Consider the following 12,460-nt stretch of genomic DNA (forward strand, 5'->3'; position numbering starts at 1 on the left):
CTGTGTGAAAAATGTGATGCTTCTGTTTGGATATTTTCGTTGGATATTTTCAGGAAATCGGGAAAAGCAGGATTTCATCAAATGTAGTCATTAAAATGTCACTTTTTCTGTCTGCTTATGATATAATAGGATTGCAGAAGTTACAGGAAAACGGCATTTATTAATTCTGTTACTGATACAGGATTATTTTCTTTGGTGCAGTGGTTGGTAGTTCAAGAATTAGCAAACTGTTGAGTTTTCCATTGCTTTGTTTTAAATTATTTGAGTATTGTGGACAATTTTAAGTATGTGCTTTTTCAATATAAAGCATGCCACATTCTGAACACTTTGTTTTCTTGTCCAGTGTATGTTCATTTGCAGTTAGCTTTAGATTAACAATTTGCTGCTTGCACAGTATCTAAAGGCAAACTTACCAAAATGCACTTTTTTCAGTAGTTCTTTTAAGTTTGCTTTTTCTCTGTTTTTCCGTTACTTGGGAAAAAGATGATTCTGAAAATGTTTTAAGAATGGAACATTTTGAGGGTAGCAAATATTACTTAGTGGCTTGATGCTAATTTGGTGTTTAAAATAGACCTTTTAAAAGGCTTCTGAATTCTTTCTTCTATTAGAGCTTTATGAATCCACATGTGTATAGTTCAGCTCAGATCTGTCTTGCTGTGTTCTTCTGCTTAATAAACAGAGATAATTTACTAATAAGAAAATATTCTTGTGCTATCAGACTTTCTGGTTTAAAAAACCCCAGTATTTGTCATTGAGCAGTACAATTCTTTGACAAGACTAATTTTCTACCTAAAACAATATAATTTCTATGAAATATATGTAAAAATTACCTATTTTTAAAGGTGTTACTTATTGTTATTTTCCCCACTCTCTTAAGGTCCAGCCACTACAGAGCACAGTAGGACTTACAAAGGGCCTGGCTCGCCATTCAGTTTTAAGCCTCATATTAAAACCTGGTGAGAGGAAGTCAGTCAAAGTAAAGTTCACTCCGGTTCTTAATAAAACTGTTTCATCATTAATTGTTATCAGGTATGATAGATATTTCCAAAACGAGTGTGACTTTTTCTGATGTTTTTTGTAAGATCGTGCTTGTGATCAGCTGTCAGTAAGAAACTCGCTTTTACAAGAATAATTGTAGAATCATGTGTGACCGGAGAAAGATTGAATTTAAATGTAATTGTGGTATGTTTTACAGTAGTTAAACTGTATTTGTATTTGAAAGTGTGTACTGAATACATAATCCACTGTTACACTTTGAGATTTGAACTCGAAGCTGCAGTGCAAGCTCAGTCTTTGTACTGCAGATTTCTGTTTGAGTGTCTATTTCACTTTTGTATCAGGTGTGGTGTATCAATATGATGAGGAAATACAAACTTTAACTAGTACCTCCTTGGGTTTTTTATTTGTATACTATGCTGGGATTTCTTAGGTTTTTGTCTTGCAGATACTATGTTTCAGACCCCCACTATTTACTTCCATATTGTGGGGAATTATTTGTGGAACTTCTTATATTTCCGTCCTGCAGATTTGAGATACAACTTCATATACTGTAAAGAAACTTGCAGGAGCAATAGACTGCATAATCCTTTTATGAACATTTCTCCTTTTTTCTTTGTACACAGAAATAATTTGACTGTGATAGATGCCATAATGGTACAAGGACAAGGAACAACTGAGAGCTTGAAGGTTGGGGGCAAACCTCCTGGTCCAGGAAGTTCCTTACGCTTTAAAATCACAGAAGCATTACTAAAAGATTGCTCAGAAAGTGAGTACTTTGTGAGCTACTATGCTGAACAGAAATTACATTTTACATTTTCAACTTGAAATGCGTGGAAATATTTTTTCCCCTGTTTTAGTGCCCCAGAAATTTAATTCCTTTAAATACATTAAAATGGCTTCTTCATTCCTGCAGAAAATGAAATATTTTAGCTTTTTTGTTTTAATGTGAAAATTAGGACAGATGAAACAAAAGCCTTTTGTCCACTAAAATTCAGACAGAGGAGGTGAAGGTCCTAGTACATCTACTAGTCAAGTGGGATCACAGATGCAACTTCCTATGGGGTTTTTTTTCCCTCACACATTCAGAATCAGTATGCACAGAGCCAACACAGAAAAAGATCTGTTACTTGATGAAAATTAAGTCCCAGACAGATTCTACTCTGGGATCAGAGGTTTTCTGCTCTATGGCCCAAGCTTGCTGCAGATCTACTAGGATAATCTCTAATTCCCAAATTTAAGTCAAGTGGGATCACAGATGCAACTTCCTGTGGGGTTTTTTTTCCCTCACACATTCAGAATCAGTATGCACAGAGCCAACACAGAAAAAGATCTGTTACTTGATGAAAATTAAGTCCCAGACAGATTCTACTCTGGGATCAGAGGTTTTCTGCTCTATGGCCCAAGCTTGCTGCAGAGAGAGGAACTTAAAGTGCCTGTGTTACCAAAGGAACTGGTAAAAGAGGTTTAGTTTTATCTGGTATTAAAATCTGCTTTATTGCTTTGCAGATTTCCAGACATATTTGTAGGTGTCATGTTAGTTATTATCTGAGCTTATTCTGCTTTTGTTGGGGGATGAGTAAGAAAACTTCAAGTAAAACTTAGTCATTATCTCTTACATGTTGTGGTTTAGGTATTTTTTTGCTAATAAGATCCGTGTAGCTCAGCCATAGGTTTTATTTTTAAGAAACAAAAATAAGATTCAGTTCTCCTCATGCTAGGACTTTTCACAGAGTACCACAATACTGAGCAGTACCTCAAAGACTTTTACAGCTTGGATGATTTTTTGCAAGGCAGCGGTGCTGTCAGAGCTCTGGGCATTTGTGGTTTTTCCCTGATGAGTTGAGGCCTCTGGAATTGTGCAGTTCCCCTACCTTGACGGTGATGAGAATCTGAATGCACAGATCTGTTCCTGCACCTTACATAAAGATTTCCATGGGCCTCACTATTCCCCTGTCCTACTGCAGTACTGACAGAGCTCCCTTCTGCTGTAGAATATGAATATAGTGAATTATATCTGTTTAGCGCAGCACTAATCACTTTCTGCTGTTTGCTTCTAGAAATGAAGTACAGAGAACCAAATTTCACACTGAGAAGAACATTTAAAGTGGAAAATACAGGACAGCTGCAGATTAATGTGAAAACTATGGAAATCAGTGGCTATACATGTGAAGGATATGGATTTAAAGTAGTTAACTGTCATGAGTTTGCACTAAGTGCCAATGCCTCTAAAGACATTGTCATATTGTAAGTGGTTTTTCTTACATCTGAATGAAGTCTTACATTAGGAATTCTGTATATCTAATTGCTTCAGAAGAAAAACTAGTTTTGTTAAAATAAGAGGTTTTTTACTTAAGCTTTGAGTGTGTTGGGTTGGTTTTTTTTTTTGAATACAACATAAAACATGATGTTTTTCTCCCTTATTGAAAACACTATTTGATTTTTAAGTAACTTCAAGTTTTCATGACTGACTATAATATTACTTTTATTGCTATCAAGTAGTGGATGAAAATGCTATGGCATGGTGTTACTATAAGGGTTTTATATATATATATATTTATATTTCCTTCATTTGGGTTGTGAATGCACATGAGATCTGGATTTACATATTTTTTGGTGCATTGCAGTATGTAGAAAAGAGCCTTTAGTCTAAGGATTTTTATCATAATGCACAGCATTTTAGTCTTGAATATTTTGTCTGTTGCCTTAACGATAATGATTGTTTAATTCTGTCAGTTTTTATTATAAAAGATATCTGCACCAAAGCCTGATCTTTTGAATGCTGCTTGGATTTAAATTTAACTATTCAGCTTATGGTATCTAAAAAGTTCAGAAGATGCTTCTGTTCTGCCAGAGGACATCCAAGATACTGCAGGCAGTGAAAGTTCAGTAGTATTTCTGCAACAATCTTAGTTTGTGATGAGGCAGGAACATAGTGGTGATGTTTTTGGAAAAAAACATGCAATAGTGACTTAAAGGTGAAGTGTTTAAAAACTTTATAGCTCACGTAATGGTCAGTTCCATTGCTTGCTTACAGCTGCTGTTAATTTTTACTGCATTCATAGATTTCTTTTAACAGACTTGGTAAAAACTTGATTTCAGTTGTTATGTCTTCATATGGTGTATCCGATGTGTTTATGAACAAATTTAGTCAAATGCATCTTGAGGTATTTGAAAGCTACTCGTAAGTTCTTTTTGGGCTAATTACATGAATCATTATTAGTTGTACAACTGGGGTTATTTTTAATAAAAGTTTGATTGGGCTGCCAGTCAGGGCAGTAATGGGTGGAGTTTGGTGGTTTGTTTAATTTATGAATAATACAAATTACGTCAAACTTTCATGCTGTTCGTATATGAAAAGTTCTAACGTACTTTACTTTGTTTTCAGGTTTACACCTGATTTCACTGCTTCCAGAGTCATACGTGAATTAAAATTCATCACTGCGGGAGGCTCTGAATTCATCTTTGTCTTGAACGCATCCCTTCCATATCACATGTTAGCAACGTGTGCAGAAGCGCTGCCCAGGCCCAACTGGGAACTGGCACTGTACATCATCATCTCAGGAATAATGAGGTAGGGTATGTGCATGAACTGCCACAGCTTGAGTACAGGTTACAAAGGCGTATATGTGTATTCAGTATGTGCTATAATTGGTGTTAAATAAAATAGCGTGGGGTTAAAAAGGAGAACAAATAAATAAATGCAGCTGTGGATTGACTGTGAGCAGTTTAAGGTTGAGGAGTACTGACTTTCTGCTCAAACTGATGGCAAAATAATATACTTCTTGCTTGGGCTTATTTCCTTAAGTGAGATACATACTCCTTTTAACCCTGGTAATGTATAGGGTTTTGATAAATAATTAAGCCAAACGTGAATCAAATTAGGCATTAAAGCACTGCTAACCATGAATTCCCATGGAAACTTCAGCATCCTTCCGGAGTATTGAGCTTTAGAGAGAGCCGAGGCAGTGACTGTAATGAGCTTAACAGATGCCTTGGATGAATTTAACTTTGCTGCCCCTCGTACGTGACAGACAACTGGTGATGCTAATAATGGCATTTCGGAGAACCCAAAGGACATTGTTTGCAACACTGCACGCTCACAGGTTACGCAGTAGCATATTAAATACCTTTTTTATCAGCAAACAGATGTGTGTTAGCTATGACTGGCTGAAATAGGAGTTGAAAATGCCACTGCATTTTCCTAGTCTAACGTCCCCCTATCTTTATTTGGACTCCGAGGTTATAACCAATGTGTTCCTGCTCACCTCTTGGATGTGAGACACTTTCCCCCACTGTCTATATCCAGAGAAAACCCTTATCAGTAACAACAAAGGCTGTTGTCCTCTTTCATTAGTGTTAAGCTTGTATCTTGGTGTGAAGTGGAATGCTGCTGCAGATGCCTGTGGTGAAAAAGTGGCTTTTCTGTGTGCTGCAAATCCAAAGCGTTATCACAGATATGTAATAATCCCACATTATTTTTATATTAAGATACTGGCTCTTCCATTTTGCAGTACTGTATTATATAAATGTTTGGTTTGGCTGCCTTTCCTTCTAGGGATCGATAAAAGAAATAGAGAAGATAAAGTTACAGCCTACTTCTTTTTCTTTTTTGACTCTTCAGCACTTTCCTAAGTAATGCTGTGTTGTTTAGGAAATAGCGTTTTCCTAAGTACCAGGAAAATTTCTATTACTTAGGAAATTTTGTTTCCTAACTAACACTGTGTTACTTAAAGTCCTGAGTAAGTACTTAGGTGGTTTTCTTCTGTATATTTGCTAGAAATTTATAAGCTTAGTTTCTCTTTATTGACAGAGTGAATAGTGCTCGTCAGCTCGTAAGTGTAGATTGCATGGGTAATTGCATTTGTACTGTATTTGTTAATTAGACTTTACAGAAGAATACAGAATACTAATCCTTTCCCTCACTATGTCTTTTTCCTAAAAGTGCAAAACACCCTTCTTAGCAGCAAAATAGAGAAGAGTCCTAATGGGAGCACTTCCATTATATTGCAAGGATCCTGTGCACAGACAGCCTTTGACTTTTAGGATGCCATCACGTAGGGGTTTGCTGGTTGCCCCTAAAACAATATTTCCATACTGCTGCAAAGCTATCCTTAATTTCCAGGAATGAGCTACTCTAGGAGTCAGTCTTGTTCGTGTTTTTAATTTGATAAGGTGGTGTTCATTGTTGTCATCCCTAAATCACTGTTGGTTTGGATTGTTGCCATAGCTGTGGCTCCAAGTTCTGAAGTCCAACTTGACAGGATAAGTACAAACAGGAGACAGGAGCCAGTTGTTTTTGTGAAGAGTTTACCAACTGGGGATATGTGTGCTCCAGAATACAGCCTTGGGAGAAAAGAAGGATGTACCAAGATCATTCTTGGGTGTCTAGACCATGTTACAACCCACTGTGTAGTGTTCCTCACACTAATTTGTACTTTGAATAACATGAACACTGTAGGCTAGTTATAGATACATATATTAAATAATAGTTATATTAAAAAACAAAACCCCAAACTACCACTGCTCCCACCACCACCACATCAAAACCAGAAAGTGCAGTTAAAAAGACCACAACACAGCACTGCTTTTCATCTCAAAGCTGGTATTTATCAAAACACCAACGTTGGCTTACATAGAGGGAGCAGAGTCCTTACCCAGAGAGTGACAGAGGATTCCAAGCCCTCAAGGTGACCTTTTGCTGCAGCCTCCCCTGTACAACCTCTGCAGAGCCCACGATTGACACCGTGAGGGGAGCCCTGTGGTGCTGAGGGGGAAATGTCCATCCAGCCCACCAGAACCCTGCACTCTCCATCCCAAGTTTGTGTAGCACCGTGATGGTAGAGGTGTGATGCTCTTGTTGGCAGCAGTCTTGTGAAACTTTTAAACAACATCATGGATTGCATGTAACAAGTGAAAGAGATTATACCTTGTTACAATCCCAAAGGTAATTCCATTTTTGATGGCATGGCACCCAGGGCAAGCGTTAATCTTTTGAATAACGGTTTGTGTAAGCTTGTCTGAGAATTTCCCCTACTTCTCTAATTTATCTGTTGCTTGTTAACATCTTGGATGAAAATTATCTTTCCTACTTTCTGTCATCTGGTTATGCATCTAGAAGCCATTTTAATCCCTGGGACAGGGAAAAAAAGCACTGATAACCACCTATCAACAGCTGATGTGGTCTCCAGAGTTGCTTACATTTCTGATGATAGTTAAAAGATTATATCTGACTAGATTCCTTTAGCTGAAATTAAGCATCCTCTTGTGTGAGTGGATGCTGGTTTTCATACATTTGGCTTAGAAAAACTGACAAACTCAACAGGGGGAAGAACAGAAGCTGAAGTTGCTAATTTAAAGTTCTTTTCTCATGAACTTTCTAGGGTAATAGGCAAGGCAAGCTTTAGTCACCGTCATTGTCTCCTCCCCCCTGAAACTCCCACCTGTTAGAAGATGAAATCGGTAGCAGTGTGATGAAGGTCTCTGCAGTGGTTTTATTGCTTCATTCAAAAATGTAGTTCACTGCAGTGCGTTATGTAAGTGGAAAACTCCAAACACGGTATTGCCGCAGATGCAGTTGTACAGTTCCTTGAAATTGTGCTCTGAAATGTTACTCCTCTCAACAGCAGTACAGGTCTCTGCAGAGGATCTCAGCTTCTAAAATGGAAATGCACCAACGAGCTGTGAGAGCTGCTGATTGCTTGGATGCCATTTTAATATTTTAATTTTATATATACACATATTTGGGCTTTTTAAAATTTTCTTTTGGATTAATGTTCTCAGCATCTGCATGTCAGACTTGCATCTACCTTCCGGTCTCGGCATTAGTGAATCATAGAATGGCTTTGGTTGGAAAAGACCTTCAAGATCATTGAGCCCAACCATTGATCCAGCCCTAGGTCTGCCGCCAGACCATGTCCCTAAGCACAACATCTCCTCGTCTTTTAAACACCTCCAGGGATGGTGACTCAACCATCTCCCTGGGCAGCCTGTTCCAGTGCCTGACTGTGGTGTCATATGATGTCTGTCACATTACTTGTCTCTTTTATGTTTCTATCTGACAAAGTTGTGGTTTGGATGCAGTTTTCAGTACAAGATACAAACGTTGTCTCATGTGATTAGATTCATTAACCTTAAAATGCTCAAAACGAAGAAATACTGAGATGACTGCCTCTCTTCTCTGCAGTGTCCTCTTTCTCTTGGTAATTGGAACAGCCTATCTAGAAGCTCAAGGAATTTGGGAGCCATTTAGGAGACGCTTGTCCTTTGAGGCCTCAAACCCTCCCTTTGATATGGGAAGGCCACTTGATCTCAGGAGAATAGTTGGAATCTCATCTGACGGAAAGTAAGTGCATGTTTGGGGTTTTTGTGGGTTGTTTTCCTCTTTTATTTTTTTCACCTCTACAGTTATAAGGCCAGTAAGAAAGTACTAGTGCTCTTTAGAACGGCTGAATGAATAAAGATCCTCCCAGTTACTTATAAAAAGTTGGCTCAGATAAAAAGATGGGATTTTATGATTGTGAGGAACATTCCTCTTTTGGAACCCTGCTAGGTTTCCTGTTAATGTTCTTGAAAATGAAAGGTATAGACTGCAGAAGAATTGCTGGCCAGAAGTTTCTACCTTTAGTGTCTTAAGTTAAAAAAAAAAAAGATCTTTCAGTGTTACCTCCACCATATATATTGTCATCTTACTGTGGTTTTGTATGTACAGCGAGCAACAGAACAGGAAATGGTAAAGGCTACTGACTTGTCAGACAAGTTGTAGGCATTTTTATTGGTTATATGCCAAGAGCGGTGTAGTTCAAGGTTTCTTTTGGACACAGCGATCCTTTTTTCATGTGGAAGAATGGAAACATTGTAGAGTGTATTTAAACACTTGTTTTCTTGCAGCTTGAACATGCTTGGATCAGATTCTAATCACAGTTCATCCAGAGGGATATATGGAGCAGGCAGTTCGTCTTCACGATCCAGCGCAGGGAATCACAGACAGTGCAACACAACAGCACACCTTCACAGCAATAGAAATGCACCCGATGCTGAAAACATCAAATCCAAAACCAGTTCGAGCGTCCCTAATAGGACTTCAGCACAAGCAGCTTCCATGCAGTCAGTGAACAGAGCAGGCCCCTTTCCCTTGGATTCAAGTGCCACGGCTCAGACTCATGCTGCGGGCAAAAGAGCCAAGGGGCCAAGGCAGAACCAGCAGCCGGTGCAGCAGCAGACGCCAGTTTTGGCAGAGCAGCCCCTGCAGCAGCCCCCAGCACCCGGGCCTCAGCAGCAAGAGCCACAGACTGACAGTGCTCTGCCACAGCTACCGCTTCTCAGCCCGCCTCATGGTGACTGCGCCAGCAGCAGAAGGCACAGCTCAGAGGATTCAGATCTCACTGGGCTCATAGAAACTATGGAAAAAGACTTTGACCACCCAGAATCCCCTTCCCCAGATGTGTTTACAGAGCAGCCCCCATCTCCACTAGCAAAAAACAAAGGTAACACAATTCTGCTTTTTTTAACGGGATGATTCATTATGTAAGCCACAGGACAAGATTTAATCAACTGTAAAGGTCATGTTTTCATAGTGTGGAAAGTGATAGCTTCTCAGCTGTCCCCTACCCTGCTCTGTGTGCCTGGGTCTTGAACACTTCCTTTATTTTAAGTGAAATTCTCTGTGCGATGCTGGGTTGTGATTCTTCCTGCGACATTTTTTGAATATTTTGAAAGCAAATGTGAATATTTAGACATCTGACCCTCTGAAGAAGAAAGATGCTTTTGGTTGCTATTCCTTTGCCTTTAGGTTAACATCCATCCCTCCCACCTCCCTCATTTGTGCTTGGGGCTGGGGGTTGAGGAGAGGAAAAGGAAGTTGTCCCAGTGTATTATGAAAACTGAGATGGGGAGGAGAGAGAGATCGATCTGTAAACCCCTGTGGTATGGTTTGGGAATGGAATTGTTCATGCCCAGGCTTGCACTTGTAGAAGATACTTGATGGGAGGTTGTCAGCAGATTAAAATATGGCACCTGTGTTTATAGCGTGCATTCATCTTTGCACGAGGTTAGAGGTGAGTTTGAATTGTTTACGCATCTTCTCAGTTGTCTAATGCTTAAAATAACTTGCTGGATTTCATACATCAGATACACCCAGGCTTTTAAAATGATCTGTGAGCTATTTTCTTTCTTACAAAATCTTCGTTAGATTAGAACTTCTAATCATGTTTTTCATATTGCCCATCTCAGTTGTGTCCCAGAGTTCTGTGGTTATAAATTTAATCTTAATGTGTTTATTTCTAAGTGATTTTTCTCTCGTTTCTAACAACACCATTGTGCACAAACAGTACTGATACTGTGTTACTTAAAGTTAAGAAAAGGAGTGGTGGGAAGGCAGATAAACCCTGTGGCATCTGAATGATCACGCACCACCAAAGAAGAAAGCTTTGCTCTGTTAAGTACTAATGAGCAGAAAGTTCTTAAATAGTTGAGAATGGATGTGATGATGCATCTGGACTTTCAAAGCAGAGGCTATGACGTGATAAGAGGTTTTTGGGAACCTGCTGAAATATGCTACTTTACTTCTGGGCTCTTTCTTTTTTTAGTGTAGCCAAGGTGATGTGGCTGGGGGAATTAAGAGAATGTGACCAGTTTGTCAGCCATTCATTTCATAAAGGCCAAATAGTGCTCCAGCAAATGGCATCACTCTAGGTAGGTTTCATAGGCAGCGTCTGTGTTAGCAAATATTAAAGTATCTAAGCTCTGGCAAGCAAAGCGACTGGTAGTGAGGAGGCAGTGTCCTCGTGGGGCATGGCTGAGTGGATTTACGGGGAACTGATCCAGTCCATGTACTGCATTCCTGAAAGGGCTGGGAGCGTTTCTGGGGTGCATCTTCCAGTTGCAGTTCAACCTATAAAGAAACCAGCTCTCGCACTCCAGTCCTGCTGTGCAGTGCAGCTGCTACACAGCACGTAGGGACCATTGAGTCTGGTTTCAAAGGCATGTTCCTGATCCAAATCGTGGTTTACCTATGTTAACAGCTTTGTAGCTATAGTAATTTCTAGCAGTCTGTGTATTGGGAGCTTGTCTTAGCTCCCAAATAGCTGCCCTTAAGTGTTGGTAGAACTTTAATTACATTTTTTCAACTATATTTAAATGAATTTGCTTGAGATGGGTGCTTGTGTTGATTTGTCTATCAATGTCAAAAAGCTGTTTAAACACTGATAAAATACTTGGTTCTTAATCTGTTACATTTTGCAGTCCGGGTAGTTTTCCTGTCCTCTTCATCGTCTCAGATCAATACATTAGGCTGATGTGTGTAGACTTCTCTTTGGACAAGCTTTATAAGAAAACCCTGACGTTATCAGTAAACTGTAACTTGACTCACAGAAGCTCAGCACATCAGATAAAACTTGCCCGTTTGCATTTGCCCTCATTAAAAAATGTAAAACCGTAGGGGAAGTTCCATTATCTATGTGAATTGACATCCACGCACTGATATTTATCTTGAGATCAATAGCTAGAGCTCGTCACAAATGTTTGCAAGAAGAGCAGCTTCTGGACCAGACCTGGCTGGCTCCACGTCCTGTGCAGGATTTCTGCCTTTACAGTCTCCCGTTTCAGCTTCCCAATACTTGGTTCCTAGCAGACTGCTGCAGAGGCTACCGTAGATTTTTGTTACAAAGCTGCTTTATGTTTTATTTTTATGCCATGACAAGATTTTAAATAGGTTTTCTAATGGCGAACACTAAACTATTTAGCAATCCTGAATGTAGTCTAAATTGGAAGCAAATTCTAGAACAAGGCTTTCTGAGGCAAAACCAGAATACCAAGCTGGAAGCCAACCTTTGGAATATTTATATTTACACTTCTGTTTGCATTCACACTAAAAACAATATTTTATTTCCAATATTTTTGTTGTTGTTGATACTGAAAACATTTATATTGAAAAAAAACTAAGTTTGAAGGCACTGCCCTTAGATACGTATCTGGTATTTGCCAAAATCCTGAAGGCAGCTTTACATTGTGGTACAAACTTTCCCTGAGGAACATTTTCCAAATGAAATCCGACAGCTATCGTGATGCTTCCAGGCTCAGCTCTGACTTGAGCTGGTACAAATCCCAGTAGGGGCTGAATCCACTTATGCAGCACCGGTTAATTGAGTCTTTACTTCCATCCTGAAAGCTGTGAGCAGGCACCGTGCGGCTTCTAAATGAGAATGCTTGGTCTGAAGGGCACTATCCAAGAAAGATCTGCTTGGCAGAGGCATACATTACATCTAATGAAAGACATAAGAATAATGTGAGTGCTCTCATCCTGCAAGAGAGTAACAAGAAGTGGTGGTAAGATAATGGTGGCTCCACACACGCACAGCTTCTCTGCGTTGATGCTTTTTTGGATAACTTTATTTACTCTCCAGGAGCCTAATCCTGCCTATTTTGCAAGCCAGGACCTTTGGCTTGACTTTGAAGGTTCTTAAAC

The 12,460-nt window shown here is 39.3% G+C and overlaps 1 protein-coding gene across 1 annotated transcript in view; it reads left to right on the forward strand.

Annotated features, from left to right (window-relative positions):
- The window catches only part of TMEM131 (transmembrane protein 131), a 47,447-nt gene that overhangs the window by 22,850 nt on the left and 12,137 nt on the right, over window positions 1-12,460 (forward strand). Inside the window, exons 20-25 of the mRNA XM_010185180.1 lie at window positions 878-1,029; window positions 1,623-1,765; window positions 3,057-3,243; window positions 4,385-4,570; window positions 8,183-8,341; window positions 8,887-9,482. Of these exons, the coding sequence (XP_010183482.1) occupies window positions 878-1,029; window positions 1,623-1,765; window positions 3,057-3,243; window positions 4,385-4,570; window positions 8,183-8,341; window positions 8,887-9,482 (1,423 nt within the window). The remainder of the gene's footprint in view (window positions 1-877; window positions 1,030-1,622; window positions 1,766-3,056; window positions 3,244-4,384; window positions 4,571-8,182; window positions 8,342-8,886; window positions 9,483-12,460) is intronic.

This window comes from Mesitornis unicolor, unplaced genomic scaffold (genome assembly GCF_000695765.1).
Source record: "Mesitornis unicolor isolate BGI_N332 unplaced genomic scaffold, ASM69576v1 scaffold23475, whole genome shotgun sequence".
NCBI lineage: Eukaryota > Metazoa > Chordata > Aves > Mesitornithiformes > Mesitornithidae > Mesitornis > Mesitornis unicolor.